Source organism: Nicotiana tabacum, chromosome 17 (genome assembly GCF_000715075.1).
Source record: "Nicotiana tabacum cultivar K326 chromosome 17, ASM71507v2, whole genome shotgun sequence".
Lineage (NCBI taxonomy): Eukaryota > Viridiplantae > Streptophyta > Magnoliopsida > Solanales > Solanaceae > Nicotiana > Nicotiana tabacum.
The window spans coordinates 133,922,017-133,944,837 of NC_134096.1; the positions used below are offsets into that span (position 1 = coordinate 133,922,017).

At 36.6% G+C, this 22,821-nt stretch overlaps 1 protein-coding gene and 1 pseudogene across 2 annotated transcripts; one reads left to right on the plus strand and one right to left on the minus strand.

Annotated features, from left to right (window-relative positions):
- Positions 1-105: 105 nt before the first annotated feature.
- LOC107804463 (uncharacterized) overlaps positions 106-22,821 on the plus strand; it is a 52,241-nt pseudogene continuing 29,525 nt past the window's right edge.
- On the minus strand, positions 4,815-9,562 carry LOC107781359 (uncharacterized). Of its 2 annotated transcripts, XM_075235122.1 has the most exons (5): positions 8,962-9,562; positions 7,954-8,829; positions 7,498-7,860; positions 5,419-7,407; positions 4,815-5,273 (listed from the first exon to the last, which is right to left on the minus strand). In XM_075235122.1, the coding sequence occupies exons 2-5, from the start codon at positions 8,615-8,617 to the stop codon at positions 4,924-4,926; spliced, it is 3,366 nt and encodes a 1,121-aa protein (XP_075091223.1). In that variant the 5' UTR covers positions 8,618-8,829; positions 8,962-9,562; the 3' UTR covers positions 4,815-4,923. The 2 variants fall into 2 exon arrangements, with proteins under 2 accessions (XP_075091223.1, XP_016457538.1); XM_016602052.2 differs by lacking the exon at positions 8,962-9,562 and having other exon boundaries at positions 7,954-8,938.

Here is a 22,821-nt window from a genome sequence, read left to right on the forward strand (position 1 = left end):
TGGTTGGGTTGGGGGGGTGGGGAAAAAGTTAGACAACTTTCTAATAAAAATTGTAGTACTCAAAAGTGACACTCTTAACCAAAAAGAACAAGAGATGGACGACACTATATTGGTAGCAAATCAGGCAACTACCCCAAAGAAAAATGTAGGAAGTCTATAAAACAGAAGCATGATTCATTTAAAAAGCATTATCACCATATACTATATTTATATATCACACAACAAAAGTCTTCTGATTTCGTTAGTATAGCTACAACAACTTGCTGCAGCCGTCTTTATATGACACAGCTAATTTGGCATTTCTTGTAGGGTATATGGCAAGCGGAGCAGGTATTCGCGCCGTACTGCATAAGGCCCATTAAATGGAGAAGCCTCCCTGCTAGAGTTTTATCCATATCCAGGGGTGGATTTAGGATTTCTTGAACATGGGTGCACACTAAAAAAGTAGAAAAAAAGAATTAAGTGGGAATCAATCCATGTTACTCCAATGAATAACCCAATATACAACCAAGTGCAGCATTTAATCTTTTTGAAGCATGGGTACCAACATATAATATTAGATAAATTCTAGAAAATACGTGCATAAAATACCTAGTTTGGCGGAAAGACTATGGGTTCACGTGCCCCATGATTTGGTCTATACACAGGGGCGGATCCATAGTATCGAGTGTGGGTTCTCGGGAACCCAGTAACTTTTACCCGAGCCTTGTATTTGTATTGATAAATTTATTAAATGTATAAGTATTTTTAGTTTGGAACCCATAAGCAAAATCTGTGTTGGTCCAGTGGCAAACTAAGCAACCAGCTTAAGCTATGTTCCTGAATATTTGGCTGAGGTTCGAATCTCTTTGAACACTTCTTAATGTCACTTTTGTTTTTTTTCCACCAAACAGCACACATAGGCACCTTTTGTTTCTCTTTTTCTTTTAAAAACTGACTAGCCGAACATTAAAAAACTGCGAACCCGAGTCCTCTAACCAAGGGTGGAGAAATTTTATTTATCCCACTACAACCTCAATTGTATCATTGGTATTTTATATCACAGAGGACACAGTTGCAAGACTAACAGTGCCGGCATGATTTAGGTTATAAATTCAGAGATCTTTTAAAAAAAAATTGATGTCAAAGCCACCCAGCCCCATCCACGCGCTGTTAAACTTGTTAAAGATTTTGTGATTTCCCATTGCCATTCCTAATTTCTCGCACTAAACAGAAGGGGCGAGTAAGCCAGGAAATAAGCTTTTACTATTTCTGAAGAGTAGATAAAATAGATCTAAATTGATCAATATCTAGCATCATTTCTTTGCCTCATCCATTCTTGTTTTAGCTCAAGAAGGAAGAAGAAAAACCTGGCAGCTGTAGCTATGGGCAGAAGTTGCAATCTTCTCTTTGCTCTTCCAGTTTGTATTCTACTTCATCACCATACTTCGCTGGCTACAATTACATTTCCCAATATTAGCACTGATGAAGCTGATCTTCTTGCCTTGAAATCTCACATTTCTTCTTCTGATCCTAACAATATCTTAGCAACCAATTGGTCTCTTCTAGCCCAGTTTGCAGCTGGATTGGAATTACTTGCAGCTCTCGCCCCTGTAGAGTCGCAGCTTTAGACATTTATAGCATGCAACTTTACGGTACCATTCCTCCACACCTTGGAAATCTCTTATTTCTTGTTTCACTCGACCAAAATTGTCCACAAAACCGACCGAAGTCGGTCGGAAATATAGGAAAACCGATCGATTTCCGACCGATTTTAATTCGTCGTAACAATAGTCGTCACTAAGGTGTTGCGATCGAAGACGATCGCAATTTTCCGACCGAAGTCAGTCGTTAATTCAACCTTTGGTTGGCCACTTTGACCGACAACTTTTATTGGAAGAATAAATATACCGACCGAAATCGGTCGGTAATAGTTAAATTGATTTTTATTTATTTTTTTCAATAGCGACCGGTCGGTAATGTAAATATATAATAATTTTGCATTTCTTTGTAAAATTTAACAGACCGACCGAAATCGGTCGGAATAATTAAAAAATAAATAAATAAAAAAAGTTATTTCCGACCGACCTTGGTCGTTAATTTCAAATTTCTGCAGATTTTAGATTGAAATTACCAATCGAAGTCGGTCGAAATTTATGAATTTCTGAATTTTAATATGAGAATTCCGACCGAAATCGGTCGGTTTTCTAGGTAAAAAACTGGCAGAATATGCCTGCTTTAAAGCTAGCTACACCACCTGCCAATTACAACCAATAACCATCCTATAATGACAGCATTACATTGCTGTCATTCAAGCACAATTAACCAACAACAACAACAATTAACCAACAACAACCACAACAACAACTCTAATAACAACAACCACAATAATAACGCTAATAACAATAACAACCACAACAACAACGCTAATAACAATAACAACTACAACAACAACGCTAATAACAACAACCACAACAACAATGCTAATAACAAGCACAACAACAATATAAATGTTCAATAAAAAAATAATATCAACAATACAATCATTATTCAAAACTATTCCAACTAAATATTCACAAGTTCAATACTTTGTTTAGCAATACAGACCATTCAATGAGTGTTTTGTATTGCATCACCTCCATCTTCACTACTAGAAGCTTCATCGTCGGTATGGTTCGAAGGATCACGACGAGAAGGATTAGCATCTGAGGAAGGCTCACGAGACCGGGGAATGGGGAAAGCACCACTAGCAAGAAGATTGGCCAGCTGACCTTGAAGGAGATTAAATTGTTGGTCCCTCTTTTCTAGCTGAACATGAAGGGTATCAAATTGTCTCTCTCTCTTTTGTTCTCTGGCATTTGTCTCTTCAAGCTCTAATGTCAGCTTTGCGATCTTCTTCTCCATAGACGAGATAGTCGACCTATCAATTGCCTCGCCTTGGGTGGAAGTCCATATACCTTGCAATCCAGCCTTGTACCGCTAAAATGATCTCTCTGGAAGGCCGTATGCTATCCCTTTTTAGGACCACCGACAACATCCAACCATATCTTCTGCTCTTCTTCATCTGAAACGGGTGGTCGCTCGCGTTGCTCATTCGGTGGCAAGCTCTGAGTGTACTCCATCACATTAATCTTGTAGCGACTCTTTATTTAGAAGATAGAAAATTATTAATTATATAATATTATAAATATTAATTTCAAGTTATAGTAGTTATGAAACTTACATATGTAGTCTCCGCCCGGTCCTCGACCCATCTAGTTGGATCTGTCAGTGCCTTCTTCTTCCGGATGTGAGCTTCCATGAAGAACTCATCATGAGTCATCTTCCTCCCATATTTTTTCCCTACAAATATAATAAAACATGTTAACTAAATTAAAATATATAAATATAGTTTGATATATATAATTAAATATTTTTTAAGGAATTACCAGTAGTCTCCTCGCAGTCCCCATGCTCCTTGCACCCACACAGTGCAAGGAGCCACCCTTCTCAGATGCTCGAGCCTTCTTTCCCTGTTCACTCTTCTTCTTGAACTTCTCAGTGGTCCACTGCCTCAGCAGATCCTCCCATATGTGCGGTAGAACCCATGAAGGCTTCTTGCTCTTCTTCCGAGCAGAATAGAAGGAATGAGATAGTCTCTTACGGCATTTGAACTCAAAATTTACAACAATGGCACTGTTATGCCGGTCCTCCGAGGCACACTTAGTCTGCAAATGAAGTGTGTAACGTTAGATGAAAATATTGTTAATATAATACTTAAATAGATAATAATTGTATTAAAACCTTAAATTGGTTGAAAATTTGCTCCACGAGCTCCGGTGGAAAGTCGCTCTAAGTCGCACAGGGTGCATCATACAACCGGCCAAGAGCTTCAGTGATTATCTTTGTAGTCCGATGATTAGGTATGAACGTGAAACATAGAAATTACATTAAATAAACAAAACTAGCTATTATAATTCAGCAAAAACAAATAAGTAATAAATAAATCTTACCCATTACCCTCAGGCATGATGATCATCATATGATAACGATCATACCGCACTTAAGTATTAACATATGCAATATTAACATAAGTATACATATATTGTTGTTGCTAAAACTTAATTATTAATATAGCACTACATCTTATAGAACTATACACTTTGTTTTAAAATGTGTTATAGTAAGTTTTAATCGAATATAATTGAATTTTTAATTTATCCACTGATGAAGTATCCGAGCAAAGTACTAATAAGGTGATCAAGAATAAAACATTCAAGATTATGTGTGTGTGTGTGTGTATGTGTGTGTGTATATATATATATATATATATATATATATCGGTAGATTTTATATATATATTGCCCATGGGCGGGAAAAAATAATTTCAAATTTCCGACCGATTTCGGTCGGTATACTTGAAATTTTTTAATTAAAACTTATTTTGGTAGATAATATGCAAGTATGACCAGGTCTTGATCAAAGATTGAACAATTCCGTCCGACATCGGTCGGAATGTCGGACGGAATTTTTGTTTTTATGTTGTGGGACCACTATTTCCGACCGACGGTGGTCGGTATCTTTGTGAGAAATATTCGTTGACTTTTGCGACCAATTTACTTCTTTTCCAACCGCAATCGGTTGGTTTATTTACATATTTACAAAAAGTAAGATGGCAAAGAAAAGACGTTGCAAAAAGTTGTTTGAATTTATTCATAAAAAAGTAATTTGAATGTTCTTTATTTATTACTTATGATTTTTAATTGTTGTTTATTCATAACTAATGTAAACTCTAGCAGTTGGAAAAGGTAGGAAGAAAATGTGAAGCTCCATTCTAGCTGTCATATGGTGGGTCATTTGGAAAGAAAGAAATTTGAGATGTTCTGAATGCAAAAGAGAGAACATATACAAGCTGAAGTACAATACTTATCAAGCATCAATCTTGAGCCGATGACCTAATTTCACCTAGTGGCGACTGCTGACAAACTGGAGCCTGATCTTTTTAAGTGTTGAAAGAGCATCTTCCATATTAATTCTTGCATCAGGTGTTACTACAGTGCAGCTCAAAGCTAATTTCATGATAGATAACACACACTGCATCTTTGTGTTGGTTTTTTCATCCCCTGGCTGCACTAAATTAGCATCCACCACCTTATGAATTCCACTTGGAAAAGAATCACTAACCCAATGTCGTATGCTCAGGTCCCCAGTAAATCTTTCATCACTTGGTCGCATTCTTGTAAACGTCTCCATCATCAGGATGCCAAAACTATAAACATCGCAGCTCAAGGATACTATTCCATCTTGCCCATACTCTGCAATCATAGTCGAAAATAATTAGAAGAGTTTCCTTACTATCTAGGACTATTCTAAAACTGTGCTTACCAATCTATATCCAAGGGAAGGAATTAATGTTTTGGGTACTCTAAGGATATGAGGAAGCTTTAAAAGTTATAATACCTGGAGCAATGTATCCAATGGATGCAATTGTCCTAGTTTGAACAAAAGCGTCTCCTGCACCTAACAATTTTGCAATGCCAAAATCACTGACATGGCCAACCATATCTTGATCTAGCAAGACATTGCTTGGCTTCAAGTCACAATGCACCACTGGTGTTGAATAGCCACTGTGGAGATAGTCCATTGCAGATGCAACATCTATCATTATATCTAATCTTTGCAACATGTCTAAGAAAAGGTTATGAGAGTATAGCCATTTTTCAAGTGTCCCATTCAACATGTATTCCAATACTAATGCTCTGAAATCAAGGTTGGAGCAACTAGTGATGACTTTAGTAAGATTTCGATGGCGGAGGTTTCTTAGGATCTCACATTCTGTATCGAAACTTTTGAATGCACCCTCCAGTTGAACATTGAATACCTTTGCTGCCAAGAGAGTACCATCCTTAAGTATCCCTTTATAGACCATGCTGAAACTCCCACTACCAAGCAAGTTGCTTTCACTGAATCCTTCTGTTGCTTGTTCAAGTTCATAATAGGAAATTCTTTCATGCCATTTTACCAGAGACACATCTGCTTGACCTGCATTCTTTTTTTTCTTTCGCAATCTTAAAAATATATATGCAAGGGCTAATGCAAGAAATAGCAGGCCCACTCCCAAAAGGACATACAAAGCCAAGATTGCCTTTTTCCTCTTTGACCTCTTAGTAGATTTGACGACACATGGTGACACCTGAAACTTAGAATCGCCACAAAGAGCATCATTGGACAAGAAAGATTGACCTGTGGTATTTGCAAAAGGACCTCCAGTGGGAATCTCTCCACTGAGTTTATTGAATGAGATGTTCAGATATTTGAGATTTATAAGAGCTTCTAGTGACTTTGGAATTTCACCACTAAGATTGTTAAAAGACAAATCCAAGAATTCCAAGGCCAACATTTTGCCAAATGAATTCGGAATAGGCCCATTTAATATATTATGTGCTAGAGAAAGTTTAATCAATTTATCAAGACCCCCTAAAGTGTTAGAAATCTTACCAGAAAAATTATTTTTTGATAGATCAATGAGTGTTGCAGCCTTTAAATTTCCAATCTCTAGAGGAATTTTTCCACTTAATAGATTGGATGAAACATTGAACTCTATCAAATCTTTAAGGTTCCCCAAGCTTGTAGGTAATCCTGAATTCAGGCTGTTGTAAGCTAAATAAAGATTCCTCAAACTGGTAACGGTCCCTAGGCATGCTGGCACTGAACCAGAAAAATGATTTTCTGACAAGTCTAATGCACCAAGACTCTTTAAATTGCAGATAACATTTGGTATGGTTCCGTCTATCTTATTTCCATATAGGTAAAGTTCTTGAAGTTTCAACATGTCTTGGACAGATTTTGGAATATGTCCAGCCAACTCATTGTTTTGCAGACTCATCCTTGTCATTCCAGTAAGATTACCAATTTCTTCAGGAATGATGCCCTTCAGTTTACAACCCTGTCCTTCAAAAATTTGCATAGCAGAAAAATTTCCAACTGATGCAGGAAAAACACCATCTAACGGATTCTCAGCAAAACTGAGAACCCTTAATTTCCTACAGTTTGTTAAAGATGTCAGGAAGCTCATTGCCGAATCACTGGAAAAATCATTCCATTGCAAGTTTAGCATCTCAAGGTATTCTAAGTTACCAAGTGACTCAGGAATTGGGCCTGTGAAACTATTGATTCCGAGATCAAGACCTCTAAGTCTTGAAGAATTTGAGATAGAAGCAGGGATAAAACCACTCATATGATTATATGCACAATTAAACTTTTCTATGCTGGACATTCCACGGCCTAAATCTGATGGTAGAGTACCTGAAAGCCTGTTTTGTTCAAGTGCTAGGTTCTGCAGTGCTGACATGTTGAAAATGCTTGCAGGGATAGAACCAGTAAACTCATTCTGGTATAATGACAGTGTTCGTAGTTTCTTAAGATTACCTAGCTCCACAGGTATCTCTCCTATCAAGTGGGGAAAATATGAGTATCAATTTGACGGAAGAGAAAAAAATAAGCAAACTTCAAATTTCTTGTAAGGAAATATCATACTACCTCCCAATTGCTGTACTCCAAGATATAATTCTGTAAGAGCTGTCAAGTTGGCTAACTCTATTGGTACAGTTCCAATGAACTTATTTTTAGACAACATCAAGATATCAAGCTTTCTGCATTTTTCTAAGTTTGGTGGAATAACGCCATCTAGGTGGTTGTTTGAGATGGCAAGCACTTCCAAGTCTGGAAGATGGTCGCATATAGTTGTTGGAAGTTTACCAGTAAGATTGTTGCTTCTAAGAATAATCTTTTGCATTGTCGTAATGTTAAAGATTGATGGTGGTATTGAGCCAGTAAGCAGGTTCTCTTGCAGGTATAACGAAGTCAGGTAACGAAGACCACCAAGTTCTTGAGGGATCTCTCCTGTCAAGTCGGGGATATATATTAGTACATTCGGCTGCGAGAGAGAAAAAAGGAAGAAGATTTCTGATTTATCCTAAGGAAATATCATACTACCTTCCAAGTGCTGTCCTCCAAGAGCTAATCCTGTAAGAGCTGATATGTTGCCTAACTCTTTCGGTACAGTTCCAGTGAACTCATTATTAGACAATGACAAGATTTGAAGCTTTATGCATTTCTTTAGGTTTGCTGGAATAATGCCATCTAGGATATTGTCTGAGAGGTAAAGCCCTTCCAAGTTTGGAAGATGGTCACATATAGTTGTTGGAAACTTACCAGTAAGATTGTTGCTGGAAAGAGCAATGATTTGCATTGTTGTAATGTTAAAGATTGATGGTGGTATAGGGCCTCTAAGTTGGTTATCTTGCAGATCTAGGATAGTCATATAACGAAGATCACCAAGTTCTCGAGGGATCTCTCCTTTGAGATAATTTCCAGACATACTCAACTCTTTCAGCTGTGTTAGATTGGAAAGGGAAGATGGGATTCCTCCGAAAAACTGGTTTCCGAATAGGTAAACAAAGCGAAGGTTTGGTAACAAACTTAAAAATGATGGAATAGCACCAGTGAAGTTATTTTTTGAGCAACGAAACATTTTCAACCTCTGCAAATGAGCCAATTCTTCTGGAAACTCCCCATGGAAAGTGTTGTTGCTGATGATGAGGGAAGTGAGAAATGAGAGGTTTCCAAGGTGTGGCGGAATGGTACCATGAAGTTGCATGCTAGAAATGTCCAAAGCTGCGATTCTATGGTGGCGAGAGCTGCAAGTGATTCCAATCCAGCTGCAAACTGGGCTAAAAGAAGACCAGTTAGTTGCTAAGATGTTGTTAGGATCAGCAGAAATGTGAGATTTCAAGGCAAGAAGAGCTGCTTCATCAGTGCTGATATTGGGAAACTTAGCCAGTGAAGTATGGTGATGAAGCAGTAGGAAAACTGCAAGAGCAAAGAGAAGATTGCAACTTCTTAGCATAACTACAACAAGCAGGTTTCTCCTTTTCCTAAAACAAAAATGAACAAAGCAAGATCTTGGATGATATATTTAATGATATTAAATTCACAGAATACCAGCATACTGTTGTTAGTCTTTGGAGTGTCAATATCGGAGTGGAAGTCAGTCAATCACTGATGGGATATTTTTGTCTGGTTGTAGGTTGTGGCCACAAGTCTATCTCCATTTTGAGTAGAAGTCAGTCAACTAATGGACTAAACATTTGAAAAATGATGTTAAAACGTTATTGAGTGGAAATGAGTAAACTTGTGGACTAAACAAGTTTGAAAATGAATTCCAAATGTTTTTCCAACTTAAATTATATTTTTCGAACAAAGATGCTGCATTATTGAGGACTGGAAAACTGGAAAATGGCATTTGGTGAGCCGACCCTACATGCATTTATGTGATGTGCCAAAATCCTCAACCAGGAAGTTCTATTTTATCTGGTCGCTGGTGGAGTTGCATTTACAAGTTGACAGGAAAATTCTTTAAAAAAAAGAAGAGCAGAGAAGACAACTTGGTATTGTTTTTGGGAAACGTGTCAGGCTAATAGAAGGAAAAAATATTTAAAAGAGAAAAGCAATAAATTGCATAAGACAAGATAAGACAAAATTTAAGTGGTTCGGCAATTTTGCCTACTCCACGACCACACAAAGAATAACTCTTTACTAATTGAAGAGAGAAAGAACAAGTTGAGGGATGATTTGCAAATGAAAATTATTACCCCTTTTATAGGCATTTGAATGTCCTGCCGAGGTAAGCGCTTACATCATAGGATGTAAGCGCTTACATCATACGAATGCTGATGTATGCGCTTACATCATAAGTTCATCTCTTTTTTATTTTACTTTCTTTTGTTTTGTCTACATTTCTTTCTTTCACATACAACAATAGGTTTGCTACTATCAATCTCCCCCTCAAACCTATGTTACATCAAGAAAGAAATTAAAATAAAGATTTGTTATTCTCTGGTGGCGCCTTCACCCTATCAGTCTTGAAGGCTAACTGAGGCAGTGCATAGCCTCAGTTTGTCAACACCGACAACTTTGGTCAACATGTCTAACGAGTTCTTTGATCCTGGTATCTTCTGCAGGGAAAGAGCTTCTTCACCTATCAACTCTCGGATATGATGATACCTCAACTGGATATGCTTCGATCTTGCATGAAACACTGGATTCTTGGCAAGATGAATTGCACTCTGGATATCGCTGAAAAGCTCACAATTGTCCTGCTTTTTACCTAGCTCTTTAAGAAAATTCTTGAGCCAAATCATCTCTTTTCCAGCTTCTGAGATTGCCATGTACTCTGCTTCAGTGGTAGATAGAGAAACACTTATCTGAAGTCTAGACATCCAGCTAACAGCAGTACCACCCAAGGTGAATACATAGCATGTGGTATTTTTTCGACTATCCAGATCTCCGCCTAAATTTGCATCATCAAAACCTTGTAAGATAATATTGCTCCTTTTAAAACAAAGTGTCATACCTGAGGTGCCTTTGAGATATCGTAATGTCCATTTTACATCTTCCCAATGCTCCTTTCCTGGATTTGACATGTATCTACTGACAACTCCAACTGCATGGGCTATATCAGATCTAGTGCAAACCATATAATACATCAAACTTCCTACTGCTGAAGCATATGGGACTTTGGACATGTACTTCCTTTCTTCATCTGTCTTAGGAGATTGGTCCTTCGACAGATTAAGATGGCTTTCGAGTGGAGTGCTTATGGTCTTTGCATCATGAAGACTGAACCTGCTTAGTACCTTCTGTATGTACTTTTCTTGAGATAATTTTAAGGTTCCTTCAGACCTGATATAGCGAATAACCCAAGAGAATAACCTCACAAGATCACTCCAAAGAAAGGGTTCACACAAGTGTTTCCCAACACTCACTCTCTTACAAAATACTCTATAATGAAATAAAGGAGGAGAAAGAAAGGCAAGATCTAGTAAAAAACTCTTGAATTGGTACATTTACAAATGGGGAGAAGCTCCTCTATTTATAGCAAGAAATCATTGGCCTAATAGTGGATATTATGTCATGACAAATGTCATGATCCACAAATTTTGTTATAGTGGATATTATGTCATGGCAAATGTCATGAAAATTTGGCCAACTTGAGAAGAAGCCAAATTAATGGCCATATTACAAATCTCCACCTTGGCCTAATTTCGGCTTACATATAGTAAATTTGCTCCACCATTTCCGTAAAAAATCCAATGGGCAAAATCATTCTTCATAAATGCCAATCAAGTTCAGGCAAAGCTTGAACTTGGACACTGGAAGAGGTTTTGTGAACATGTCAGCAGGATTGTCTCTAGTGTTGATCTTCTGAATAGAGACTTTTCTTTCAGCAATGGTTTCTCGGATGAAATGATACTTTATATCAATGTGCTTTGTCCTCTCATGATACATTTGATCTTTAGTCAAGTGAATGGCACTTTGGCTATCACAGAAAATGGTAATACCACCTTGGTGTGAACTGAGTTCCGCAAATAAACCCTTCAATCATAAAGCTTGTTTGATCGCTTCGGTCACTGCCATATATTCTTCTTCGGTAGTAGATAAAGCTACTACATATTGTAATGTAGCTTTCCAACTAATAGTGCAACCACCTATGCAAAATACATATCCTGTCAGTGATCTTCTTTTGTCAAGATCACCTGCATAATCTGAGTTTACAAAACCAACCAAAGTGTTAGTATTTCTCCCAAACTCCAAACATGTGTTTGAAGTACCTCGCAAGTATCTGAGAATCCATTTCAGATCATGCCAATGTGCTTTACCGGGGCAAGCCATATATCGGCTTACCACACTCACTACTTCTGAAATGTCTGGACGTGTACAAACCATTGCATACATAATACTACCGACTGCACTGGAATAAGAAACTTGTATCATGTACCTCTCTTCTTCCTCTGACTGCGGGGACTGAGCAGCTGATAACTTAAAATGAGCAGCAAGAGGGGTACTAACTGGTTTAGCATCTTTCATGCCAAACCTCTCCAAGACTTTCTCCAAGTACATCTTCTGGGTCAGAAATAGCCTGTTGGCTTTTCGATCTCTTTTGATCTCCATGTCAAGGATTTTCTTAACGGCTCCCAAATCTTTCATCTCAAATTCACTTTTCAGCTGACTTTTCAAATTGTGAATTTCTGTTAAATCCTTAGCAACGATGAGCATGTCATCAACATATAATAATAGGTACACAAATAAACCATCATTTAACTTCCGAAAGTAAACACAACTATCATACGTGCTCCTCGAATAACCATGACCCAACATAAAGGAATCAAAACTTTTATACCATTGTCTTGGAGACTGCTTTAATCCGTACAAGGATTTCTTCAACAAGCAAACATGATCTTCTTTTTCTTCAATTTCAAATCCTTCGGGTTGATGCATGTACATTTGTTCCTCAAGTTCGCCATGCAAGAAAGTTGTCTTAAAATCAAGTTGTTCTAATTCCAAATCATATATGGCAACGAAGGCAAGCAAGACACGAATAGAGCTATGTTTAACAACGGGTGAGAAAATATCATTAAAATTAACTCCTTGTACCTGACTATAGCCCTTTGCAACTAATCGTGCCTTGTACCTCGCATCTTCAACCCCTAGAATGCCATCCTTTTTCTTGAAGATCCATTTTCAACCAACAATTCTTTTTCCTGATAGCGGCTTCACAAGAGACCAAGTACCATTCTTGTGGAGAGATTCAATTTCTTCATTCATTGCAATCAGCCATTTGGCTGAGTTAGCACCAGAAATTACTTCTGAATATTTTGATGGTTCCCCAATTTCTTTAGTTTCCTATGCAACTGAGAAAACAAATGCAACATAATCTCCAAACCTTAATGGTTGTTTACCTTCTCTTCTTGGTCTATGTTTGGATATAGAATACTCCTCTTCTTCTTATTCAACTTCAGGAGTCTCAACTTCAGGAATTTCAGTTTCTGGCTCAACTTCAGGAGTTTCAACTGTATTTTGCTCCAAAGTTGATGAGCTTGGCTCAGAAAGAATGACAATCTCAACCTCCACCTGCTTCTGTGTACTCTTTTCTTTATCTGTATTACAAGAACTAGAAGATTCTTTTCTAGAATATAACATAGAGGATTTATCAAAGGTTACATCTCTGCTAATTATAAATTTTGGTGCCATGGGATCAAGATACCATAGTCGGTATCCTTTCAATCCAGATGCATACCCAAGGAAAATACACTTTTTAGCTCTTGGCTCTAATTTTTCATCATTTACATGCATGTATGCAGGGCAACCAAATATCTTTAAATAAGAATAATTAGCAGGAGTACCTGACCACATTTTCTCTGGAGTCTTAAAGTTCAAAGGTGTAGAAGGAGCTCGGTTGACAATATAACAAGCTATAGAGATAGCTTCTGCCCAAAATGCATTTGTCAACCCAGCATTTGAAATCATGCAACGAGCCCTTTCCAAAAGAGTTCTATTCATCCTTTCTGCCACACCATTTTGCTGAGGTGTCATTCTCACAGTATGATGTCGAGCAATTCCTTCATTCTTGCAAAATTCATTGAATTTATCATTACAAAATTCCAAGCCATTATTCTGTTCTAAGCCGCTTAACCTGTTTTCCTGTTTGCTTCTCAATCAAAACTTTCCATTGTTTGAAATTTAAGAAAACATCACTTTTATTTTTCAGGAAATAAACCCAAACTTTTCTTGAATAATCATCAATGAAAGTTAACATATACCTGGCACCACCTTTTGATGAGGTACGTGAAGGACCCCAACGATTTGAATGAATGTAATCCAAAGTACCTTTTGTTTTATGAATCGCTGGAGATTTGAAGCTGACTCTTTTATGCTTCCCGAACACACAATGTTAATAAAACTCCATATTTTCGGTACTTTGGCCACATAAGAGACTTCTTTTGTTGAGGATGGAAAGACCTTTTTCACTTATATGCCCCAATCGCATATGCCACAATTTGGTGATGTGAGAATCTGATTTATCTGATATTGAAACTGCAGAAGCACCTGTAACAGTAGATCCCAAAAGAGTATACAACATACCAGATCTGCGTGCTTTCATGATCACAAGAGCACCATGAGAAATTTTCAGAACTCCACCTTCACCCGTGTACTTGCACCCAAGAAATTCTAGAGTGCCCAAAGAGATGAGATTTTTCTTCAAGTTAGAAACATGTCTAACATCGGTGAGAGTTCTCACCACACCATCGTGCATTTTGATTCGGACTGTACCTTTTTCAATAACTTTGCAGGCGGTATTGTTGCCCATCAAGACAACTCCACCTCCAATAGATTCATATGTGATAAATAAATCCCGATTATGATACATATGATAAGAACAACCAGAATCTAAAATTCACTCATTGTTAGATTTGAAACTATTATTAGTTGCTAAAAACATAGTTCCCTCAGTCTCATCAGCAGCTACACTTACTTCGGCAAGTCAGTATTTTATGCTCATTTTTCTTTTCTGTATGCTTTTTTTTGTTTTTAAATTTAAAGCATTCAGAAATAATGTGACATTTCTTATGACAATACTTGCACATGACATTTCTGTATCTGGATTTAGACCTTGATTTAGGTTTCTCACTACTTAAATCTTTCTTATTGGCTCTTATGAATAAGCCTTCCCCTTGGTTCCCACTAGTTTCCCCATTAATATCTCTATCTATTTGTTCTTTTGATTTCAAAATAGATTTGATATCTTTATAAGAGATATTATCCTTTCCATAAAGCATAGTATCCCTTATATGTTTAAACGACTGGGGGTAAGGAAACAAGCAATAACACAACTTGATCCTCATCTTTGATTTCAACATCTATGTTACTTAAATCCATAAGAAGAGAATCAAAAGTATCAAGATGTGTAAGTATAGAGGTACCTTCAGCCATACGAAAAGTGTAGAATTTTTGCTTTAGGTAAAGCCTGTTTTCTACTATTTTTATCATATATAGGATTTTAAGTTTTTCCCATATGCCTTTGGTTGAGCTTTCTGCTGCAACTTCACGCAAAATCTCATTTGAAAGATTTAAAATAATACCTGTTTTTGCTTTTTTGTCTATGACGGCAAACTCCTCGTCCGTCATTTTATCTGGCATCTTCTCATTTCCTTGCAGTGCCAAATCTAAGCTATCCTGAATTAGGATAGCTTTCATCTTTAATTGTCACATTCCGAAGTTTGCGCTTCGGTCATATTTCTAAACATAAGACTTTGTTAGAGTCATTTTGGCTATTTAAACTAACCCGATTAGATTTGGCCCTAATACCAATTTGTTAGGATCGGTAAACCGGGTAGTGTGAAATTTAGCAAAATAATGTTATAATGACAATAACAAAGACAATGCAAGTTGATAATAACGGCAATTAAAGAAGATAAAGAAGACACAAATTTAACGTTGTTCGGTCAAGGTGACCTACGTCCACAAGCGGAGAGGAGCAATTTCGCTATACCAACAAGAGTACAAAATTAGAGTAAATATTCTAATTAGTCCCAAATACCCCAAGAGAATAACCTCACAAGATCACTCCAAAGAAAGGGTTCACACAAGTGTTTTCCAACACTCACTCTCTTACAAAATACTCTATAATGAAATAAAGGAGGAGAAAGAAAGATAAGAGTGAAAAACTCTTGAATTTGTGTGTTTACAAATGGGGAAAAGCTCCTCTATTTATAGCAAGAAATCATTGGCCTAATAGTGGATATTATGTCATGGCAAATGTCATGATCTACAAATTTTGTTACATTGGATATTATGTCATGGCAAATATCATAAAAATTTGGCCCACTTGAGAAGAAGCCAAATTAATGGCCATATTACAATTTATATATAATAGACCTTTCAATACCCGTGCTCATACCATGAAAACGTACGTTTAAACCTCTAATCTTCAGGCAATGTATACTTCCTAAGAATGAATCACAAAATATAAATTACGAACAAACCTCAATTTCGTTTCTTTTACACTAGAATTAGGTCTATATGCGGAACTCGTGCAACTACGTTTTGGCATACTAGTACGGGACAAATATTGTTGATTACTGATAAAATAGTTGAGTGTTGATTATTTATGCTTAAATTTTCAGTTCAAATATTGATTTCATGATGTGCTTTAAATGTTAAAAACTCTAATATTTGTCATTATGAAGTGTTGAAGAAGACTAAGTGTGTCTTGTTTATTTGGTATTATTTAACTAAATTGATGATTTGAAATGGTTTATGTTGTGTTCGGAAGTTTTGTTTCAAATTTGAGTTCACTCATAATTTATTTGGTGTGATTTGGTCGAAATTGAAATCGTAAATTCAATTGTTAGTCATTTGGATGTGAATTTTTTGGGTTGGGCTCTTTCTGTTTTTGATCAACTATATGTGACAAATGTACTATGAGCTGGAAAGTTATGGAGATCTTGATTATTACCAGTTAACGCAGTATTAGGCAATGTATTTGCAATATTTACACCACCAATGCAACATCATTTTCTTGCATATAACTTGCATATAAAACATTATCGGTTACTTACAATACAGAAGAAACAAATAACCAGGTTTACACCCACGACCAAGTGAGAAGAAGCTTGATGCGCGAAACTATTAAGGGAAATGGCAGTTAATAGTTCGATATTTGATGTTAATGTCATCTAGTTAATTTTCTAATTAAGCTCTAAGAAGGTTGCAGCTTAATGTCGGGATTACTAATATTTGAATACAAAGCGTGTACGATGACTTAATTAATCTAATAGGAATTTAGTTATAAACACTGACACTATAAATAAATTTTACAATATTAGTTGAATTATCGTAGAGATTTACATGTAGTTACATTTATATAGCATAGCTTGCAATACCCTAAAACAAAAGTACATTTAAACCTCTAAATCTTCGGGCCATGTATACATGTATGATGTGTGGCTATAATTCCATAGTTTCGTACATTATGTGCCTTGCATTTTACATGATTTAATGATAAATTACACTTTATTTTTGCATAATGGAGTCTATTTTATGTGTAGGTGAATTGGAGATGAAAGTAGAGCAAAAGGGATACTTAAACGTTGAAAGTATGCTCGAGAACAGTGAAAGGGAGAGACCAGGCTTTAGCCTGGTAAGGCCAACCTAAGGCCAGGCTGGACCAGGCTTTAGCCTGGCGAGGCCAGCCTAACGCCAGGTCCAATCCGAGTTTTTGAAGACTTAATTTGTTCCGTGTTTTGACTAGGACCTGGCCCATACGTTTAGGATTTCTTCTACACATATAAATAGACTTAAAACACCACTTGGAAGGGAGTGGTTTCAACAGCCAAGAGGTTCTATCAGCAGCCACGTTTTTGGGAAGCTAAAGGCAAGGAGAGCTGGTGGAATCACCTCTTGGGAGTTAGAATCATCTATTTGTACATCTTTTCATCTTTACTCCGTATTTTAATTATGCAAAATATTTAGAATATTGTTAATATGAGTATGAGTAGCTAACTTTCTAATCTAGGGTTTTGATGGAACCTATTGAAGGATGATTTTCTTGTTACGTTAATATAGATTTGTCGTAGTATTTTCTCTATTTGTTCAACTATATTATTCTTGTGGTTGATTGAAGGGCCCTCAATTAGCTGTGCCTATTTAGTATGTATTACTCGAGAGAGAGTGCATATTTAGGTAGTTGTTGAACAACATCACTCCTAAACATATATGAGGGATCAATACGGAGGTTTAAAGATGGGTTTAGGGATAACGAAACCTTGGTGCGATCTGAGTGAGCTGTGCTTAATGCTAGCTAGCGTAATTCGGGAGAATATGTCTAGTAAATTGTGGTAATTACTCGGGAGAGAGTTATGACAATTAGAGTGCTCATGGTCGATAGAGAAGACTTAGGCAAATTTATAGAAAACGTAGCGGAAAAGATTCCGACAATAGGGGAAATCACAACTCTAGACCTCCTTAGTTTTATATAGAATTTCGTCCATGTTAATTGATAGTTTTAGTGCTTTCTAGTATTTGTTAGTTAATTAGATACAAATAAACATTATAATCTTTATAACTAGAAAATTATTCGAACTTATGTTTCTTTGCAATATTGAACAGTTATATCTAAGCCTTAGTTCTTTATGAGATTCGACTCCGGACTTGTAAACCGGATTATATTTGCAACGATCGCTTAGTCCTTTTTATAAGGCATAGTTGGGCGTGATCAAATTTTAGCGCCGTTGCCGGGGAACTAACGGTTTAGCTGTAGGTGTATATATTGCTAGGTTGTAAGTTTGAACTTTTATTTTTGCTTTCTTGTATTTGATTTTTTATTTTTTATTTTATTTTTTGTTTTACTTGTTAATTTTAGAAACATGGCATCTTGGAATTATCAGTTTTGATGTTGGTAATTCTACTTTTGATCCTCCTTATGCATATTGTGGAGGAAATCACCCATAGAAAAATTATCAAAATATTCCTGAGAGCGAGTTATGTGCACCACCTCAATCTTATGTGTGGAATGTGTGTGATATGTGTGGTGGTCAAGATGATCACTTTCATGGTTGTGCTTATATGTCTTATCATCCCCCAACCCCTTACTTTAATGGTTCTACATTTTCATGTGAAGTGAATAAGAACAAAGAATCTTGGAAAGCTGACCTGAAAAAGATCGAAGATATGTTAAAGGTCCTCATGGAACAATATGATGAGAAATTACTGCAGATACAAAGGCAAGAGGCAACTATTCACAATTTGGAAGCTCAAGCTAATAAAGTAAGTGAACCTTGTAAAGTGCAAAAAGCTTACATTGTGGATAATAGCCAAGAAGATCATGAATGGGCTGCAGAAATTGCCATTATAATGGAGGAGTTGAGAGTAGAATTTGACCAAACCAACCAACTAGAATTTGATGATGCCAATATTGTAGAAGAGATATTAGAGTCAAGCAAGGACATTGAAGATACATATTTAGTTGACTCTAGTGTCATTGGTGTTGAGGAGGTTGACAATTTTGAAGTTCACATATTTGAGCACGTTAGACCTCATTCCAAACACTTCTCTACAGTATGTTCAGATGGTGAAATGGAAACTGATCTGTATGAGCCAATGCAGGAGTCAAAGGAAGAGGTAGATGAGTCTTATATTTTGAAATTTTCAAGGCCACTAGGCAAGGTAACACTCCTCGGTCGAGAGCCAAAAAGTGCAGAAGACTTTATCTAATTTTTAGCTTGCAAGAATTTGTACCACCTCAAGAGCATAATCATAAGCTTGAAGCAAAACTTGGGGTTCAATTCATAAGCTCGAGGTGGAGGCAAAAAGCGGTTCACGTCGTGCCGCGACGTTAAATCAAGCGCTCGTTGGGAAGCAACCCAGCTTTATTGCTCTCTTTTATTTTATTTTTTAATTTTTTTTAATGTTTTTTTAATTGTATTATGTTTGTAGTGTCGATTTTTGATTTTCTAGGAGCATGGAAAGAAAAGCTATTAGAAGGATGCAACGAACAGCAAACCAGATGGTTGGAACTAAGTGTGAGATACCCGCACGAAGGACCAAGCCTGGTAGAAGTCTGAGTACCCCATGAGTTGCTAGTGCTTCGGCCTTTAGCCTACCAGGGAGTCTCTTTTACCCTTTTATTAGTTATGGTGTGCATTGGGGACAATGCACAATTTTAAGTGTGGGTGGGGAGATTGTCTAGGTCACTTTCTATGCTATTTTAATTATGTTAGTTTAATTGAATTATTTTTTAGAACAAAAATAGAAAATATTGGACTTTTTCCGACGATGGATCTATTAGACAATTTTTTTGAGGGATTTAAGTCAAAAAGGAAAAAGACAAAAAGATTTTCTTTTATTAGGTAGTGTAGCAATTCCCCCTTGATTTTTCTTTGTACCGCGGTTCTTTTCCAAGGGTTTTGTTTGAACCGGGTGTAGTTAGTTTTATTTATTTTTAGGAATAGGAACCATTGTGCCATGAATTGAATTGAAGCAATATCTCTTAGCTTTGTTATGCCTTGAGAATAGTTAGTACTATGGTTGTGACGCTTAGGCTCGGGTTTTGACTCTCGCATAAGTACCTTAAATCGTAGATTCCTAATTTGCTTAACTGCTTTGACTGGAATGTCGCGATGAAACCAATCCTGAGTGAGTTATGTGCCATGTATGTGTGAGGTTTTGTATGTATTCTATGCATTGCATTTGATGTCTAGAACTTGCCCCGTGTGTTTGCAAAGCGAAATAGTAGTATTGTTCAGTCTAGGAAGTGATATAGGCGTTTCTTTGTTAAGCCAGATATATAAAGTTTACCCACCTAAATGTTATGTACCGTAGTTAACCCCGTTGAGCCTATAATCTTATTTCTTTGGTAACCACATTACAAGTCGTACTCCTTTGTTTTAATCGACTATATATTTGAACCTTTTCACCTCTCATGAGCACTTGAATTGTTATGAACTTTGTAAAAGTTAAAGTGTGGGGTGGTTGGTTCGGCTTTGGCATGGAACTAATGAAATAAGGAGAAATGTGCACTGTTTTGAAAAAGTAAGAGCCACTTGAATTGAAAAAGAAAGAAAAGAAAAATCAGCTATATTGCTGTGAAAAATATCCTTTGATAGTAGTGACTCTTGATGTAATTGTGCTTAAAAAAAATATGGAGTTAATATAAATTGAAGTGAAGGTGGAATGTTTGGTTTGGCATAAGTATGGGATGTGTGTTAAAGTATATGTATTGAAGTGCTTAAGGGAGGTGTAGTCACTCATATGCAAATGTATCCTACCCGACCCGCAGCCTACATTACAACCAATGAAAGTCCTACTTGATCTTAGACTGAATGAACTCGATTAGTAGAGTATTACACTACAGGCAAGCCTATGGTTCATCTTTTGTAGCATATGAATGTTATTTCTGAGAGCGAGTGAATTCTTCCTATATAGAGTTCCTACGGTCTTAAAATTCATTGTGTGTGGAACTAATCTCTTTGATTGGGTGAGGGCACATGATTCATAAAGAAAAGGTAATGTTGTTGACATCCATATTAGAGTAAGTAAGTGAATTGTGAATAAGGCATGGTATTTGTGAGTCGAATCTTGAGGCGAGGATGTCACACTTGTGTGCTTAAACTATTTTAAAAATTCTTGGTGTAATGAGTTAGGAGAATTGCATAAAAAGGCCATATCTATAAGTGTAGTTTGATTGCTCGAGGACGAGCAATGTTTAAGTGTGGGGTATTGATGTGTGGCTATAATTTCATAGTTTCGTACATTATGTGCCTTGCATTTTACATGATTTAATGATAAATTACACTTTATTTGTGCATAATGGAGTCTATTTTATGTGTAGGTGAATTGGAGCTGAAAGTAGAGCAAAAGAGATACTTAAACGTTGAAAGTGTGCTCGAGAACAGTGAAAAGGAGAGACCAGGCTTTAGCCTGGTAAGGCCAGCCTAAGGCCAGGCTGGACCAGGCTTTAGCCTGGCGAGGCCAGCCTAAGGCCAGGCTGGACCAGGCTTTAGCCTGGCGAGGCCAGCCTAACGCCAGGTCCAATCCGAGTTTTTGAAGACTTAATTTGTTCCGGGTTTTGACTAGGACCCGGCCCACACGTTTAGGATTTCTTCTACACATATAAATAGACCTAAAACACCACTTGGAAGGGGGTGGTTTCAGCAGCCAAGAGGTTCTATCAGCAACCACGTTTTTGGGAAGCTAGAGGCAAGGAGAGCTGCTGGAATCACCTCTTGGGAGTTAGAATCATCTATTTGTACATCTTTTCATCTTTACTCTGTATTTTAATTATGTAAAATATTTAGAATATTGTTAATATGAGTATGAGTAGCTAACTTTCTAATCTAGGGTTTTGATGGAACCTATTGAAGGATGATTTTCTTGTTACGTTAATATAGATTTGTCGTAGTATTTTCTCTATTTGTTCAACTATATTATTCTTGTGGTTGATTGAAGGGTCCTCAATTAGCCGTACCTATTTAGTATGTATTACTCGGGAGAGGGATCAATACGGAGGTTTAAAGGTGGGTTTAGGGAATCTGAGTGAGCTGTGCTTAATGCTAGCTAGCGTAATTCGGGAGAATATGTCTAGTAAATTGTGGTAATTACTCGGGAGAGAGTTACGACAGTTAGAGTGCTCATGGTCGATAGAGAAGACTTACGCAAATTTGTAGAAAACATAGCGGAAAAGATTCCGACAATAGGAAAAATCACAACTCTAGACCTCCTTAGTCTTGTATAGAATTTCATCCATGTTAATTGATAGTTTTAGTGCTTTCTAGTATTTGTTAGTTAATTAGATAAAAATAAACATTATAATCTTTATAACTAGAAAATTATTCGAACTTGTGTTTCTTTGCAATATTGAATAGTTGTAGCTAAGCCTTAGTTCTCTGTGGAATTCGACTCCGGACTTGTAAACCGGATTATATTTGCAACGACTGCTTAGTCCTTTTTATAAGGCATAGTTGGACGTGATCAATGTATACTTGTCATATATATTCCTATAAGTATATATTTAAGTTCTGCATGTGAACTTTAATTTGATTTTTTTTTAATGTTTGAGTACATTGTATCACTTCAGTAGTCGTTAGTTAAAAACATGGCGGCCAATTCAGGTAATTTCTTCTGAATAAAGAATAAATTGATTCCTCATATTAGTGCAAAAGAATGATCTCCTTGAGCGTCCTAACTACTACCTAAGATTCTTGATTTTGATAGAAAAACTTAGTAAAATTTAATTTTAGCCAAACAGCTGTATGGATTTCTATTATTGAAAGTAAAGCAGCATCACCTTTTATTTTCTGAGCAAATGTTGGAATAAGAAGTCCAATAGAAGAAAATGGTACACTAAATAACTTCTCTCTTGCATATATATATATATAGAAGTCAAAGATGATTTTGAGTATGTACGCGCAAATATACTCAAAATTTCGAGATGGATGAAGAAACGAAGTTCTAAATAAATGTCGA